We start from the raw sequence: 19,259 nt of genomic DNA, 5'->3' as shown, positions 1-19,259 counted from the left end.
AATACGTGGATACATTTCTCAGTATTTCTAAAAATTACCACTTTCAGAAGAAAGGAGTGCTTTTTATTTATTTCTTCCGGAATGAAAGTGACATTGTTGTGATGATCTTACAGGAAAATGAGGGAAAACTTTGAAACTAATTTTGGAACATACTTAGTATCTATCACGAGCTAGGTTTCGGTCACCACTTTATTAAAGGGTGTATCCTAAAGAAGTATGGGGTTCAAAATTACTACGAAAAATAAAGTATTTCACGAACCGCTCAAGTTAGGAAGATGAAGATTTGTATATAAACTTCTAATTACAAATAAGCGGAAACATGATCCAGCATTTTTTCCAAAATTCTGGTTTTAAGGGAAAAGATGTAATTTCTATATTTTTTCCCCGTCACATTAGAATAGATGTCCTCTGATGTTTGTAATCGCATCACAGAAAAAAAGTTTACCCTTTTGAGTTGAATCTTGGAAAATGGTTAATTCCTGCCTCAAGGTTTTTATCACGTCACATTGATTAATGGCCATATCCTAAAAGGTTCAAAATTTATGGCAAGAATGGAGTACCTTCTGGGTTTTTAAAATTATACTTTCACTGAAATGTGTATCGTAAGGGGAAAGGGAGCTAAAATAATTTCCAGAAACTTATTCTTCTTGTGAGAAGAACGGTCATTTCAGCCAGTATATCCATATATCCATACGAGGTCAGACTACTGCACGTATAAGCTATTTCATGATGAAAACGATAAAATCTAATTGAATATGCATTCCAACTTTTCCAGTTGTAAACTATTTGAAAAAAGATGTTCAGAAAAGTATAATACACTATACCTACCGTAGTTAAACCGAAAAAAAAAAAAAAAAAAAAAAAATCAGGTAAAAATTATTAGATAACCAACGTACCAATAAAAACGCACATCCTATACAATTTAAGACATAAAGAATGGTTCTTGAAGATTTACACATTCTCACAAAGAAGCGCTCACTAAAAGTGTACTGGAGAATTTTGCTTACGAAGAAGAACATTCTTAAAAATAAACGAAGATAAACTCTTAGAAATAAAGAAATATCTGCGAAGCATTTTAAAGGAGAAATATGACCATAGATTGATCGTATACACTGAGCACTCAACACAATTTAGGAACAAGAGGAATATGTTCACATGTCAGGTGAAGAAAATGCGAAGAAATGACATTTTAGTGGTGAGCTTTTCCTTGGATTGTGAAAGTATTTAATTATTTTTCTAAAATACTCCTGAACAAGAAACCATTTCCTCCTTTATGTTCGCAAAACTTGACTGAAGAAATGATTCCTGAGTGCTGAGTGGAACTGACGAATTGATTTTGATTTGCACGGAGGTGAGTAACTGAAATACGTATATTGAAACACATACCAATAAATTAATAAATACATGATTTTAAAAAAATAACAGACTATGTAATTAACTAAAATTCTCAGCAATGTCGTCGTAAATTTTAGAAAATGATTAATTTAATTGCCTGAATAGTTGTATAGTGGTTCCCTTCTGGGAGGCACGACCACTCAATACTATTCAACTGAGGTATCCATCTTATTGCTCAAGGTTCAAAGGAATAATATAAATAGAATTCTTACCAAACCCAAGGATTTGTGCCGCCTCTTCTTGCTGTTGTATACGACATGTCCATCGGAAAATTGTCGTTCTTTCAAATAAATAACGAGAATGAACCTGAAAAAAAGAGAGTATAAAAAATACTAAGACAGTCATAAATACTGAGCAGTTTACGAGATTAAAATTCAATAAGTAAATGTATACATATATATTTAATTTCCACGTCAATTATTTAAAGGAAAGATAAACAATTGGAGATAAATCATTGAGAAGGATATTACGAATAACTTGTACCTCAAATCTATCTAATTCTCTGAAAAAGAATGCCAGAGACCAATGCAACCAAAGGAGAATGGAAGTGCCATTCATAATCATGTAATGAGTGGCTACAACTTACGGTAATAGAGTAGAATATGTATGCTGTATTGATACTTGAACAACGGTGTTCGATTTCTCGTTTTCGACACAGATCAATTTTTAGTCTTATGTTTAATCTTTAAGCTACCCACTAACACTACATTGGTACTTTGGGCCATTAATACATTGATATGCTAATATTTTCCCCTGAAAGTCTACGTTATAGGTCTCATTTACTAGTTAATACATGCCACTTACATATTAGTCAAAATATAAGAAGGGAGGGGGATGATTTCACCCTCTGTTGAAAAAAAAATCCATCATACAGACTGATTTTTTTTTTTTTTTTCTACTTGGTAGTTGGAAGTTTTTCACAGAAAACACTTCGTTTGGCTGAATATGGTATGTCTATGAAATTTCTGAACCATCATTGCTTTTACAGGGAGCGGGCAAGAGGTGTCGGGCAAATCCGACATCTTTGTTTAAAAAGAAAAAAAAAAATCTATTTCTATGCTACGAGTCGATTTCTTCAATAGGCATAAATCATCCTCTCATGCATCTTTGATTTATTCTGCATATTCGGCTTATTATGTCTAGACGAATTAGGGAATGAGCTACTAGCATTTGAAAATAACTCAATGGGTACGAATTCTTTCAAAACATTGCTCGATATCTAGGGCCTTACTATGTGAAACGCCCTTGGTATTTCAGGGGTTAATTAAGATAAGAAATCTTGTTTTTTTTTTTTTTTTTTTTTTTTTTTTAACAGTTTAAAACTAATATTTTTCAGCAACAAGATGAACATAGAGTCGACTGCCGATTATTCAGCCTAATGTGGCGGAAAGTCAAGCCGGATAAAAAGAAAACTGGATAGGCAGTAGTCTTACGACTCACTTCTTGCCTAACCACACTACTAAAAACACATTATCAAAACCTGCTCTTATTAATACTTGCTGACCTCTAAGTACATGCCAGTACTTTATAAATGTTTGTTATGTACTGTGCTGTACATTTAAAAACATATATTGCAGCTAATGGAAGTTCAAGAATAAAAATACTGTACATATTTTCGTCCTTTATCTGGTTTTTCCCTAAAAATCAAGGACACTATATACGATATAAGTTCAGTCGAACTCATGCGATCGGGATGAAAGTTGGTACGGTGGTAGACCTTGACCACCTATGTTGTGCAGGTTTATGGTTCCTGGGTTACGGGCGGTCGAATTTTGCGTCGCATATTCGAAAACAAAAACCCGTACACCAAACTTACCCGATCAAGATCAAACTTGGTATAGTGATAGAACTTCTCCCACTATAAAATCATGTGAGATGTTATGTTGTGCAGGCTTTTATTAGCATAGAGTTTCTAACGTGTAGGTACACACCTCAAGCCTCTTTGCTATTTCAGTGTATTCCTCCCTAACAGTTTTAATTTTCTCAACAACTCTTCGTTTTTCTACTATGCCAGAAAATCTCAACACCACATGTTCCTCCATCAAATACCGGAGACGAAGCGAAAAACTTAGCAAGAGCCACTCCAGATAATTCAGCATGTACTTTTGTATAACTGTACACACCTTTCAAAAATCGCAGAACTTGAAATCGTGAATGGGATCTTACACACATTTAAACCAAGCTTGCACATAGAGTCGTATTAGAAAAATACATATTTTCCGAAGTCATGTTTCTTCTTGTTTCGTTAAGCAAAATTGTTAGCGAAAGAGAAATATTTTCAAACAGTAGGTTGCTTTCCCCATCCACCTTTCGCGGTGAACTGTTCCAGACAAACGGAAGATGCCTCGAGAAGGTAACACCCAGGAATGCAATGTTCAGTTCTAACAATTTAATATATTCTTCTGCGGAGTCCTGTTTCCACAAATTTTAAAGTAAAATTTAACACTACTTCTTACATCGAAAATAATGTTGCTTAGAATTGCATCACAAATCCCTGGAATAAAATGTCTGCAACTTATTTTAGATCACTTATTCTGAAAATGCTTAATAGGAGAATGTCAAATCCAAATGTAACATATACCACACTTATCAAATAAGATTTTAAAACCAATGCATAAACGAGTGCCTGGAAGGAAGAAACAGAAGATTTTTCTGGAGCTTCTATTCTAGCAGAATACAAGTACTATTGGTATGACCCATATTACAGGAAGTAATGTCACAATAAGTTGTCTGCACGAACTTTATTAAGTTCCATTTTCCAATCAAATTAACTACAGTAGAAGTAATATGTTCTGCTCCTGATGAAGGTAAAATAGAAACATCAATGAACCTCTCATGACCATCTTCTAAAATAATTATTGGTAACCGACCGAAAGTTTATATATATATATATATATATATATATATATATATATATATATATATATATATATATATATATATATATATATCAGTCGAACTAGGCAGTAGGCTTACCATCTCAATTCACACTAATGTACGTGATGCACTGTGAAAGTATTCTTTGTTGCTTTGTGCAAATTCGCTACGGAGTTTCTCTCGACATCGGTGAATGTAAGACCCATTTATTATCAATTCGGTCGCTGTCGCAATGTGTATTGCTGTCTTATCAGTGACTTTGTATCGATCGAGAGTAGAAACCAGTCTTCAGCAATAAAATAATTTTTTTCCCCTCATTTACGTACCTTAGAGAAAGTCCAGGCACAGACACCTGTACTTTCACATCTTCTGTAATATTCGTAACTGGGCTTTCCTCTTCATTACTTGAACTGTTTACTTCTATGTCATTTGCTGTATTAATTTCAAACAAATAATTTTCAAAATCAGTTCCAATTCAATATCTAAACATATCAATACAATTTCCGTTGTTACTGAATATAGGGTTAATACAAAATTCAATACAGTATTCGTATCTTAACATTAAACGATTTCTCCCTTTTACAGATAATTCCTACATAATTAGTAGGATCTTTAATAATGTCAAATTTATGTTTGTGGTGGTTTGGACCCGAATGGAAGATGGCCGCAATGATGGTGCTATAAAGTGAAGTGCAGTTCTATTTCCCTATTTCTATTCAAGATATGGTGCCACTTCCGTTAGCAGTTTCTAAATTACTGGTGTATATTACAGACCTTTCCCATATACTATATACTGTAAATGCATTCAAAACTTTAGCTCTCTTGAGGTATCATTTAATATTATTAAATGAAACTATTTTTTTCTCTAAAATAAACCCTTGGCTCTGGCCTAACCTAAACTTTTGGCTTTATCAAACACATTATAATACCTAAGATATTATAATGTGTATGATGAATACAAAGGTTTAGTAAGTTGGTGGAACTGTTACATACCTATATTTTAATGAAATAATTGTGCTTCACTCGGAGATTGTGTTATTTCTATTTGAAAATACTAAAGCACACATGAACTAGATAGGTAATTCCCAAATAAGTGATTTCAGCTTATTTTACAGGTCACTGATAAATGATCACACAAATGTGAAAAGGTAGACCTAAAATAATCAAAGCTTACAGTTTTTGGTTTTTGAAAACGTCTTTAATAGATGACTAGATGACTTTTTTTTTTTTTTTTTTGACACAGTCGTGTTTTTATGACGTCGTTGCTACTCAAGTAGATAGATCTAAAAATTATTAATTTTATTACATACATATATATATATAAAACTAAGCCGGATAGTCGTGAGTCTACTCTTTGGTGGTTGTTTGGTCGCAAATTAGCCGAATAAAACTAAAACCCCTGGTTGAATCGTAGACCATATGAGAAGTTGGTGGAAAACATAGTGGTTATGGATTTTCTCGGGATCTTCACGTTTCATTTCATAAATGCCATGATCATTCGCCATCCTTCTGTCTCCTTTAGCCTAACAGGCATAACTATGGGACCTAAAATTAACCATCTATCTACCTCTATAGCCTATGGAGCCCGGAGGTTCAATGGCGCGTTCGCAAAATCCCTCCATCGATTCTATCCTTAGCCAACTGGATCGTTTCTACTTTGTATTCCTACTTCTGCGAGATCCACTTTAATATTGTTCTCCCATCTGCACATAGGTCTTCCTAACGGTCGTTTTTCGATTGGTCTTCCAGTTAAGACTTTGAAAGCGTTCCTACTTTCTTCCATCCTGGCAACATAACCTGTCTACATGAGCCTCCTAGACTTAATGACCTCAACAATGTTTGGTAACGGTATAAATTATGCAGTTCTTCGTTATGAAGGTTCCACCATCCCCAGTCCCGTTCCTCTTGGGTCCGAATATTCGTCTCAGGATTTTATTTTCAAATACTTTCAGTCTACGTTCTTCCCTCAGAGTAACCGACCATGTTTCGCAACCATACAACGGGCATGATTATCGTTTTATATATTTTAAGCTTCAAATTCCTCAACAGAATTCGCGACAACAAAACATTTGGAACTGAATAATAACACGAAAACCTTGCTTTGGGTCGACATTTAATTTCTTCGTGAACATCATCTTTATCTGTTAATATTGATCCTAGACATTTGAAAGTATCCACTTTATCGAAAGTATTATTTGACATTTTAGCGCATCCATAATTTGCAGTATTACGATCCCGACGAACTGCCATGTATTTACCTTTCTCTGCATTGTTCTCATATTATGCCCTATTAAATTTACATCAGCAGCATACGCCGTAACTTGGTGAATACCATTCAGTTCTAGGCCTTCGTTGCTACCTTTGATTTTCCTTATAACTTATAGCGTACTCCAGGACAAAGTTGAGTAATAATGGCGACAACGCATCTCCTTGTTTCAGGCCATTCTAGACGTGAAACCTGATGAACAAGAAATTTCCTGCACGGACTTCAGAAGAATTTTGGGATTCACTTAAACATATTTCAATTAAACTAATTAGTTATTTCGGTATTCCAAATTCTGTACGAACGTTGTATGTTTCTCTCCTAACCAAGTGGTAAGCCTTTCTAAAATCAATAAATAATGTACGGGGTATAGTATTCACATTTCTTTTCGAGTATTTGTCGATGATAATGGCCAATAGTTGATCCATTTCGTCTAAATCCACACTGACAATCTTCAATAATTTCATCTGCGTATGCGGTCAATCTTGCTGATAGAATGTTTGAGAGGATTTTACAGGATGTTCACAGAAGAGAAATACCTCGATAATTATTACAATCAGTTTTATAAGTTTTGTTGCCTTTCTTGTGAATTGGAACAATTATTGATTCTTTCTATTCTCGTGACAATACCTTCTTGTTCCAGATAAGGAGAATGAGTTTGTGTATCTTGTTCCACAAATTTTCGCCTCCAGCTAAAATTAACTCAGCCGGAATTTCGTGTACACTCGCGGATTTATTTCTTTAATTTCTTTATAGCAATTTCTACTTATATTCGGTTAGGCTCTGGAATAAACGGTTCTGCTTTGTACATTTCCCTTCCTCCACAAACATTAGTTTTTGACTGCGTGTTACGCAAATCGTTAAGGAAATCTTTCCACTTATTTAAGATACTATCTGTATCAGTGATAACTGTTCAGTCGGCTTTTTTTAATACAAAAGCGCGAGATTGATAGCCTTTCTTAAATTCGTTGATCCCCTTATATATGTCAAAAATGTTTTTGTTTTTACTATTATCTTCTAGTTCAATAATTTTAGCTTTCAAAAAATCGTGTTTCTCTGTTCTAAAAGTTTTGGAAGTTTCCCACCTGATGTCTACGAAATATTGTGTAGTTATTTTGTTCGGATTTTGTAGCCAACGCAATTTGGCTGTTTTCTCTTCTCTGCTAGTTTAATGCTTTCTTGGTCGAATCATGGTTTGTTCCTACATATTTCCGCGTGTCCCAATTTTCTTTTGCTGTAATTTTAACGCTATCTCTGATTTCAACCCAAGTATACTCAACACTAGTGCAGTCTGAACTTTCTGAAACCGAGAATCTATTCGAAACTTCAATCTGGTATTCCCCTCTCACCTAGCTGTCTTATAATTTCTGTGAATTAAACCTTTCCGTTTTCAGACATCGAATATTTTCTTTATTCAACGATAATCTCTCTCTTATTATCACTGTTATCAGGTAGTGATCTGTCACAGTCAACTCCCCTAAACGAAAGAACATCAGTTATGCTAGATTGTCTTCTATCTACTAAACTGTGATCAATTTGATTATGTGTTTTACCGTGTGGTGAGGTCCAAGTACATTCATGAACGTTGCGACTTGGGAATTTTGTAGTCTTCAAGATAAGGTTTTTAGATATTGCAAGGTTCACAAGACCAACATCGTTATCATTACTTTCCTTATGGAGACTTTCATTTCCTATAATCGGTTTGAAAATATTATCTCGTCCTACCTTCGCAGTGAAATCCCCTAATAGAATTTTCATATGGTATCGCGGAGTTGGTTAAATACCCGTTCTACTTCTTCGTAAAAACTGCCTTTTATATCGTCTTTCTTATCTTCTGCTGGGGCATGTACATTTAAAACAATATCACACCATCGATCTTTAAGAGTAACAAAAGAAAATCTATTATTAACAAATTTAACCCGCTTGATCGCTGATAATATTAGTTTGTGAACGAAAATCCCTGTTCCAAATCGGTGAATTTTATTTTCTCTCCTGTAAAAGAATGTAAAATTTCCGGACTTCATAGATCCATTTTCCCTCCAGGTTTGTCCCCAGAAGTAAAATAGTAAAACAGCTTGCTAGGATAAAAGCAGAACGTATGTCACCCAAACTATTTGTTAAAACTATATTTACAATAAGATTCTATCAAGTGACATCGATCTTCTATGCTTCAGCCATGCACTTATATTTCGTAGCATCGTCATATAAAATGTTATTTTTTCTAGCATATTTTCTTCAACAGATTTTTACAAAATAATAAATAAGTGAGTTTTGTTTCACAGTGTAAAACTACGGCAGGCTTCCAAATTATAGGAATTCAATACTCAAACGTGAAGTAGCACATTTATAACTACTGCTTGCAATAGATTAATAAGACCAAAGATAGAACCTATTTCTCGGACGCTGAATGCATATCAAAAACTACTGCTCGCATATGCCTTACTGTTTTTGTTCTACGGCAATAAAGACTGAAATCGGAAATAGTTAATTTGAACCACTTTCGGTTTTGAATAGATGATTAAGGGAGGAGATAGAACGTGCACTTGGGAAGCTGAATCGTTTACAAAAAAACGCATCTCGATCTGTCTTACCCCTTTTTGCTCTGATACCTGTGGACAGACGGATGGAAGGATAAAGCCGTTCTTTTAACATTCCGACACGTAGGCATAGCATAGTTTGGAAATCTAAACAAACCACCAAACTTTCCTTCCCGTAATTTATCGAACAGCTCTGTATAAAGATTTTTTTTTAATTTTTGAGTTTAGCGTCCTGTTCATCTGCGAGGCTATAGAGACGTGGACCTACAGCTTACCGTGAGATCCGAACCACATGAGCTCCCATCAGGAATCGAATCCGGGTCTCCCACGCCAAAGACGCGTACGCTATCCACATAACCACAAGGGAGCACTATAAAAATATTTAGTTCTATTTTGATTCTAATGCTCCATGCCTTATTGCATTGTCTACCTAAATTATATTCTTACGTTAAATTTTAAATTCTTTAATGTGTATTTGTTCAATATGTTCAAAGAAGTCAGAAATAGGTTTTAACTTTTAGTATCTCTAATACGTTCCGTCAACCTGACGATAGTTTTTTTTTTCCGTTATTATCTACGTATGATTTGTCGTTTCTACATACCACTTCATGAAATGACAAGGGAGCCTAGGGTACGATTCCTGTGAAAGCTCATGTGGTTCGAATCCCACCTTAAACTATAATTCCTCATCTTTTCCACCCTCGGTGCTGAACGGGAAGCCAAACTCCGAATCAACCAATCAATGTCACTATATACTCTATGTGATCAAAAGTGTCCGGACACCTTGCTGAAAATGACTTACAAGTTCGTGGCGCCCTCCATCGGTACTGCTGGAATTCAATATGGTGTTGGCTCACCCTAAGCCTTGATAATAGCTTCCACTCTCGCAGGCATACTTTCAATCACGTGCTGAAAGGTTTCTTGGGGAATGTCAGCCCAGTCTTCACGGAGTACTGAACTGAGGAGAGGTATAGATGTAGGTCGGTGAGGCCTGGCACGAAATCGGCGTTCCAACACATCCCAAAGGTGTTCTATAGGAATCAAGTCAGGACTCTGTGCAGGCCATTCCATTACAGGGATGTTAGGGTCGTGTAACCACTCCGCCACCGACCGTGCAGGATGAACAGATGCTCGATCGTGTTGAAAGACGCAATCGCCATCCCCCAATTTCTCTTCAACAGTGGGAAGCGAGAAGGTGCTTAAACATCAATGTAAGCCTGCGCTGTGAGAGTGCTACGCAAAACAACAAGGGGTGCAAGTCCCCTCCAAGAAAAACACGACCACACTATAACACCACCTCCTCCGAATTTTACTGTTGGCACTACACACGCTGACAGATGACGTTCACCGGGCATTCGCCATACCCACACCCTGCCATCGGATCGCTCCATTGTGAACAGTAATTCGTCACTCCACACAACGCTATTCCACTGTTCAATCGTCCAATATTTACGCTCCTTACACCAAGTGAGGCATCGTATGGCATTTACCTGCGTGATGCGTGGCTTATGAGCAGCAGCTCGTCCACGAAATCCAAGTTTTCTTACCTCTCGCCTGTCATAGTACTTGGAGTGGATCCTGATGCAGTTTGGAATTCCTGTGTGATGGTCTGAATAGATGTCTGCTTATTACACTTTACGACCCTCTTCAACTGTCGGCGGTCGCTGTCAGTCAACAGACGAGGTCGGCCTGTACTCTTTTGTGCTGTATATGTCCCTTTACGTTTCCACTTCACTATCACATCAGACACAGTGGACCTAAGGATGTTTAGGAGTATGGGAATCTCACGTACAGACTTCTGACACAAGTGACACCCAATCACCTGACCACGTTCGAAGTCCATGAGTTCCGCGGAGCGCCACATTCTGCTTTCTCACGATGTCTAATGACTACTGAGGTCGCTGATAATGAGCACCTGGCAGTAGGTGGCAGCACAATGCATCTAATATGAAAAACGTATGTTTTTTGGCGTGTCCGGATACTTTTGATCACATAGTGATTCTCCCACCTTTTGCGTAACCTCAGTAAAATAATTACTTTTAACACTCCTTGCATATTTCTATGTTACAATATTGAAGAATGGTACCTTAGACTCAAAAGACCTCAACTAAATTAATAACGCAAATGAGTTGAATAAACGATAATTTTAATAAATTTTTGTGTATATCAGCGGAAGATTAGCATGAAAAAGAAAATGAACAGATGATGGTGTTAGAAAAAGGAAGGGAATAACTGAAGCATAGAATATCGACGTTCTTAGGTTGAAAGCTAATAATAAACAAATTTAATGCGTATCATAATTTTATTTCTGCTTCATAACCATGTAGCTGTTATTTCTTACCCTTTCCCTTTCTTCTCTCACTAGTTCTTGCGACAAAAAGCTTTGATACGGCTTGAAGTATAGAGAAAACATTTGAAAAAATATTGGAAATGGTGAGTATATGCAATTTTTGAATACCTGTGAAAAAGCTCCACTGAGAAGTTAATAATAATAATATTACATACACCACTAGCATAAATTATTCTTTATAGAACAAAGTCCAAGTTCTGTCTTTGTTGAACATTATGGAGCATTTTTGTTTCGAACATCATATTTCAACCACAATAAAACAAACTTGTAATACATTTGCTTTTTTTTCTTTCTGTTTTGGACTAACCACAAATAAACAAGATATGCCAAAAAAACAACCAAAGACTGAACCAAAATTATCTTCAAGAGTTTGCTTCCAAATCCATGTTCGTTTAGTTAGCCCCATGTAGTACTGATTACTTCTCTCTATGAAATTGAATATCATAAAAAGAGCCCCGTTCACATTACCTAATATATGGAGAATTGTTTTATTACGAAACAACTCTCTCTCCACACGAAATGTGTGTAATTCGCAAGTTTTAACCGCACTTGCAACCAACCTCTAGAAAGACATTTACACCCGACGCCACAGTCCTATTACTCTAATACCGTGTGCTAATATTAGCACTGTGTGGAATATTGATCAGCTGATATGACCAGCGCCATCGAGTATTACTAGTTATGAAACGACTGATATCTAACACAGGCCCTTCTCGCATTTCTTTTGAAGTCTTGTTAAATGATAACATTTCAACCAATAAATATATCACACATATGCCCATTATAAACGGGTAAACCCTCATACCTACAAATACAGTCTCTGAATGTTCTGACAGCTCTGCACTTCTTTTCATTAGCTATAAATAATCTACTTAAAATACCTACCCTTCCGATGTCCCCACGTAGAGTTCATTATCACAGCATTCGATGCACCGAATCTGAAATTAGAACGACACAGAAATAGAACAACGTTTACAATCATAACTTCTTCTGTAATATAAAACCATGCATATACTTTAGAATAACCAAGCACCAAGTATAAAAATTTAAAGAGCAATACCGTGTATGTGAAATACTAATGGAACATGTGACCAAAAGAAAAAAAAAAAAAGTATCCATTGCACTGAACAAACAACGGCATAATTCAACACGACTTCTCCGAAAAGCTGATCTGATCTGAATGTATGTCACTCGGCGACATAATTTATTATCTATATATTTATTGTTAACAGAAGTCAATAAACAGGTTACAAACTGTTGTCAAAAACATGAAATAGAAGTGAGCATTTTGAAATTCTCTCAACATGATGAAGTAATCAACCTACCTCTGAGACTTCAAGCAACTTCTCTAAGCACTAAGGATTTGACAGGAGAGTAAAAATAGGTACCGTTAGAGGGGCAGCATTTGCATTCCATTATCAGTGATCGAAATGTCTCAATGCCAAGAAAAGGCCCTCTTTACACGGGAAAATGTGTTCGTCGCGGCAAGCAATGCAAAACTGGATCGCGAAATTCACCCCAGTGTATGTAAATCAGTGAAAAACAATGATCTGAGTGCCTGATGGAGATTTCCATAGAAGAAACACTGACAGAAGTAGGATATGGTTCGTGACTAGAGGCACTCTTCGATTGATCAGACTAAATCTGAAGTTGAGTGTTTAATTGGATTAGCCATAAAAGGGAAGGAAAGGCAATGCAGACTGAATTTGGATTTAAACGATATCGGAAGTCTCAATGAACCCGAAAATTATGCATTCAACACTAATATCGGTCATTTCCGATCATTTTTAAATATATGCCCTCCCCCTCCCCAAAGTTGCAGCGTCAAAGTGAAATGATAAAGAAAAAATTCCAGCCCCGAACCTCATCTATGTTGAAAAGTTGATCGAGATCGGTCGGGTGGTTCAAGAGTTATGAAGCCAAAAACATAGTCACTTTCAATTTTATGTATTAGATTTTAGAAACATGTAAATCAAGCTCGGAATAGAAAAGCTATGCATGGGCGGAGGCTACAGTAACACAAAAAAATCTGAATAATATTCCGTTATTTCATGTGCTCCCTTACTCCATTTTCATTTTAAAATTGAAGACTTCTACATTTTAATACCAAAATCATACTGCTTATTCCAATACACGGGATCCGAGCGTTTCTTGATCTGGATCTAGCCCTCCCAAGTCAGCGGATGGCTACAACAACCACCCACAGTTTTCTACACGGCAAATATTGGGAAGCACATATATCGATGAGATAAGTGACTCAATGTAGACAATGTAATACGGGAAAATAAAATTAGGTGACACGTAAGTGGTCCTTGCTTTTTTCGTAGTCATTTGTAACTCATTTAGTGACTTTCCCTCGTATTATACTTTTTTAACAACGTGATTACGAATACCTCCAGTACACTGAATGCTGTTTCTTGGCCCAGGAGCACGATCTTACCTGCTTTTCAACACATTCTTAGATAATCAAACGGAACAGATATTCAACAAGACAGATGAACGAAAGAAAAGACAAGAAAAGAAAGAAAAATCATATAATTTAAAGTTGAATAATTAATCTTGTATAGTAAAGAACCTGGATGAAAAATACAAGTAAATCACCAAATAATCTATCGAACAAAGTGTTAAGACAACGTCGAAGAAACCAACTGCTACGATATTTTCCATTATAAACCTATATGATCAAGCATCAAATCTAAATTTCCTACATTAGCCAATGATACATTGCCGAAATTATAATAGTATTATTTAATAAAAGTGATCGCCTTGGTCAGATTGTATTTTTAGGGTAATGTAGTTTTAAAGCTAGAAGAAACAAGCATTGCGATTCATACAAGTAACTGAATCCCTAACTAGATTTACCCTTAAATATGTTTTCGAGAAAAGAATTAACATATTGTATCTCACCAGATAGTGTAACCTTAAAAGAGTATTTTGCAATTCTCAATACAAATTCGAATTTGAACGCAACCTTTTCTTGGGAACATAACTGTAACAGCTAACATTATGAAATCAAATTTTAAAATTAAAAAAGTAGCACACCAACTGCAAAATAACAAATACAGTTTTATTTGTGAAATGCCTACTATTTGTTTCTTCTAAAAGCTTCATGAAACATAAATGCAATAAAACCACAGACGGTTCGCGCAACTTAAACACGTGTCTTGAGGGTAGACAAAACTGTGCATAATTTACCAATTAAATCAAAATTAAAAGATATCCTACGTTTACCTCTTCATTATGTCCTGAAGTAGAATTCTAGAATTATTTGATGTTGTTCCTTCAAGAAATTGCAGCAACTTTTCCCAAATGCACATTTCTGAAAACAACTGAAACAGAACACAGAACCCAAATAATGTGCTTATTTCATCATTATTCCAAACCACCACCACCACCACCAAACTTACATTGGGTTTCCCCTTCTTTGACACACCCAAATTAAAGAGCATTCATATTTTGATCTATGGAAGTACCAGCAGACTAAACTGCATTAAAACTAATTCCCAACGACCCCTCTTCAGTACTTTACTTCTACGTTGCGCATTACTAAATTCTAGGCAGTCAGCGAGGTCAAGTGATCTCAGGCATTAGGATGGCAACTGCAAGGCTCTCTGTCGCGGGTTCGAATCCCATTCAGAACACGGAAGTTATGTATTGTTCTTTCACCATCCATTTCGGAATCATCACTCATTTTTCGTCGTCTCCTTTACCCTAAAAGACAGAACGTGAAATGTAAAACAAACAAACAAACAAAAAACAAAAAAAAAAAAATCAGAACCATGCATCTTTTACATCCTTATGTCAACGAAAAAAGTCCTTAATAACCTTCTGCTAATTACTATTTACGATCCTTACCAAAAATCAAAATATCCGTAAAAACTTCCAGAAAGCTCTCACACTGCCGAAAATAGCAAATGGCGTACATGACAAAAGGACAAGAACGGTAATGCTAAAATGTAACATATTACAAAGTATCACTCTGATTTCAAAAACACTTTTTTTCTTTCTTTCTTCTAAACCGGACGCTCCTGTTTCCAGTTCTATAACATCAGCGGCTTGTGCACGAAATTCCGCCGATAGGTTAAAGCTGAATTTCACAGACGGTGAGACTAAATCTTGACAAAATCAGTTTCCGTCAACCTACCTCAACACCTTTATAGACCATATATCAAAAAAAAAAAAAAAAATACCCAAAGGAAGATGTTTTTCCACTTGATGGCATTATCAGATGGTACATCGGATCGCGCAGATTGGTTTCGTGGATATACAACAACTGTTACTGAAATCTTGTTACTTACACACCTTGTCACAAGTATCACCATCATCCTCGAGTGAAGGTTATTTCTTCTGTCAATTTGTTAAATGATTGACCGATTAGCACCGAGGCTAATGAAACGAAACTTATTGCTTCAAGTCGTCGAGACTCACTACTACTTGGGTTTGTAACCGAGGAAAGTGTCCTTAACGATATCGAGCCTGCGAGGATACACGTAAGCCACTTGACCACGACGGAGACTGATTTAGAGCTTTGTGTGTGTGTGCTACAGACTTGCCTTTACTCCCTCCAGCTCCCGTATCCGCCTATGGTTGGTATTGACTTCAACACCTTTCTTGTGTAATTTTCTGACAAAATCCTTTCACGCTCTGTGCTTTTTTTATACCTTGAAAAATACTATGCTTTATACGCAATGCATGTGTCAAGTTTTATTGCAGTATCTAGAATAGTCATGATTTTTGTAACATTCCTGTTTGACAATACAATTTTCCTCTTCGTTTTCTGTTTTTATCGGCACTGACAATCGTAACTAAATAAAATCTAGTTGTTTCCTAAATAGCAAGATAAGTTTTCTGATCGAAAAATGTATTATTCCGTTCACACATTACGCCCAATACAAAGAAGAGGTTAAGTTTCTGGACCAAGGCTATACAAGACGTGAATCTATAGCTTAACGTGGGATTCGAATCATACGAGCTCCCACTAGGAATTAAACGTAAGTGTCTCGTGTCTAAGGACCGTATGCTAACTTTATTGCCACAGGTTACGAAAAGAATTTCTTTGTGCAATATTACCTAGTAAAAATGTAAAGTGTATCCCAATGCAAAAATTTGTGTTGGATCCCATAAACTAAACATGTACCGAGTGGGCTTAATATTGAGTACTATGAGGAAACGTATTAAGACGAATATTGACAGAAGTATATTTCATGGAGCCCAAGTAGAATACAACCCAAACTAGATCTATACGGCACTGTGTTCATTTACCATTTTGATTTACTGTAACCTTATGTGAAAGACAACTGCCAGGGATTTCGGGTGAAGTTCCGCAGATGGCGACCCCGAAATGTAAAATTTACGGGAAAATGAACAGAGTTAGAGAAAATGTCAGCATGAGAATAAGAAAACAAGTGAAGGGTGGCATTTAAAATCTCCCCCAACTCGTTTCATGGCTCCAGAACCGAGTACCTTGTTGTTGTCTAAATTCTGATAAAGGGAGAAAACAACAAGCCCTGAGAGGCTTCTAACCTCTCTCGCTCGCGGAGCTATATTTTGTGAAGTAGGAACACTCTAGATGTTATATGTGCAAGACTGGGGGAGAAACCAAAATACACCCAAAGTGAATGTTCGTCATTAAAGAAAGAACAATAATGTAGCTGATCATGTGCATAAACTTTGCCGATCAATTCAGATGAATTTTGGTCCGTTACTAAACTCTGTTTTGTGGGTACCAGTCTACGCAAACGCATCCACAGGCCCGCCACAATAAGTAGTAATACAACGTTCAAAAGAGGCTCACATGAGTCTTATCCGGGACCGCCATCTGCGGCAGTTTAGCCGAGATCTCTACTAATAAGTCGGCAAAAACCGAAAACCAGAGTTTTTAATCAACTTCTGTATCTGAATTCAAGTGCCTCAGTTGACTCATGGCCCCCTCCGGTATCTCAGTTGATGACTTGGCATCAGTGCTGTATCGACGGACCGATTTCAAAATCGTAGAAAAAGTGCGAAAATGTACTGCATTCGATTATATCTGGTTGGATTACAATAAGTTACGTTACATTAGACGTGCAGTATTACTATACGGATGCATAGTAGTAGTAGTAGGAACGGGTTAGAAACCCCGTAGGGGTTGGTTGGGTTCTGTTCTCGACATGAAATGGACAAATTAAAGACCTGCCAAAATTCTTCTATACATATTACAATCTATTGATCCGTACAATAAAACAAGTGTGCCTCTCTGCGAAATAGTCCATCCGCCTTCACATACAGTACCGCTTACAACATAAAAAAAACAACCACTTTCTTAACTTTTACCATTCCCATTACCTGACTTTCACTCATTCTTCCTCACAAACTTAAATAAAATCTCCAATTGACCCGGTAAATTTCTTAAAATTGGTTCGGCGATAAAGCACTCAACTCGATGACCTACTATAGCACTTGCCCTGACAAGAGAATCATCTACTAGTTTAAAACAAAACCATTTGGATCCACAGTTCCTTCGCCTTGTTTCCATTTACCGGTAATGAACAAACGATACTCATAAGGATTGTAACTTTCAAAGCATTATTCGTATTATAAAATAAATAAAACGAAGCATTCTTTCTTAATATAAAACTAATATTACACCACTACCCCTTTATGTAAAAAACTAATTCGATATGTATCTACTACTTTCGATTAAAATAATATATCGTGGGTATCTCTCAGTTTCTTCCCATATCTTGCACACATCATATCTCTAGTCTTACATACTTCACAAAATATAGCTGAGCGAGCGAAGGGCGTTAGAAGCCCTGCACGAATCGTTGTTTCCTACCTTTATCACTATTTAGACAAAAACAATGTACTCGATTCTGGAGCCATGAAACGATTTGAGGGAGATCCTAAATGCCATCCATATCTTGTTTGGGTCTTAATACTCTCACGTAAACATCCCTTGGCAAATTTCATCGTGCATTAATTTTGCTTCTGTTTAGTATCATGTACACACCATTTCAGGTAACTCGGAACATACTTAAGACTGCCACGTACATTAAGTACAAAACGTAAAACAGAGAAAATTATCTGTAAACCGATTGTACAGAATCACTTTACACAGTTATTATAATGTAATAGAGAATGCCACCGAGATTGTTTATACACGCTTATATTTGCTTATACACTTCAATTTTTTTCCTATAACGTTCATTCAAGCTAAGCGGGAATCAATTAATCGTATTTTACCACGTATATGAAGTGACAATTAAAAAATACCAGAATATAATGTCCACAAAATAAGAAAATTAATAACAGGTATTACCAATTCTAATTTTAAATTACCTTTCCTGTTGCAATTTCTTCCATTAATTGGAAGGTTCCTACCACAGGGGCAACATCAAAAGTCTTCTCACTCATGGCGGTTTTCGACTGCTAAACATTTAAGAACTATCTGTAACAATCCAAATTGTTCTTCAAATAATATAAAATCCTGAAGAGTCGGTTAACCTCCCGCTTCCATTTAATCTAAGTAAAACAGTGGTAGTAAGTACATGACGCCCGGCTCCAGCAGAAAACACCACTGTTGCCAAGACATAAACTACTCTAAATATACAAATCATTTTCAATCTTGCTACCGTAAGGACATTTTGTATTTTAAAATGTAAGGAAGATAGGGTAAAAGCAAGAGAGAATGATAATTAATGAAAATGAAACAAAGATTTTCCTCCTTAAAAATGTATTTAAACTGTCAGGTAAAGGAGTTTATTTTTTGCGTTGAAACACATTCAGAGTCGTTTTGAAGTATGACTAGCGTCATACTAATTACTTGACTACTGCAGGAAACATATGCCTCCTTATG

General features: G+C 36.1%; 1 protein-coding gene across 2 annotated transcripts in view; it reads right to left on the bottom strand.

Moving 5' to 3' along the window:
• LOC145688272 (transforming growth factor-beta receptor-associated protein 1-like) overlaps positions 1 to 18,949 on the bottom strand; it is a 128,081-nt gene extending 109,132 nt beyond the window's left edge. Inside the window, exons 1-4 of one of the 2 annotated variants that reach the window (XM_081762268.1) lie at positions 18,743 to 18,891; positions 14,896 to 15,133; positions 12,308 to 12,360; positions 1,608 to 1,701 (exon numbers count right to left, since the gene is read on the bottom strand). In XM_081762268.1, coding sequence (XP_081618394.1) covers positions 1,608 to 1,701; positions 12,308 to 12,360; positions 14,896 to 14,913 — 165 coding nt within the window. In that variant the 5' untranslated portion in view covers positions 14,914 to 15,133; positions 18,743 to 18,891. Of the gene's footprint in view, positions 1 to 1,607; positions 1,702 to 12,307; positions 12,361 to 14,895; positions 15,134 to 18,742 lie in introns of both variants that reach the window. The other variant, XM_081762267.1, reaches the window with a different exon arrangement.
• Between the last annotated feature and the right edge of the window lie 310 nt (positions 18,950 to 19,259).

Source organism: Thermobia domestica, chromosome 6 (assembly GCF_964235325.1).
Source record: "Thermobia domestica chromosome 6, izTheDome1.hap1.1, whole genome shotgun sequence".
Classification (NCBI taxonomy): domain Eukaryota; kingdom Metazoa; phylum Arthropoda; class Insecta; order Zygentoma; family Lepismatidae; genus Thermobia; species Thermobia domestica.
This window is presented reverse-complemented; position numbering and strand designations above follow the sequence as displayed.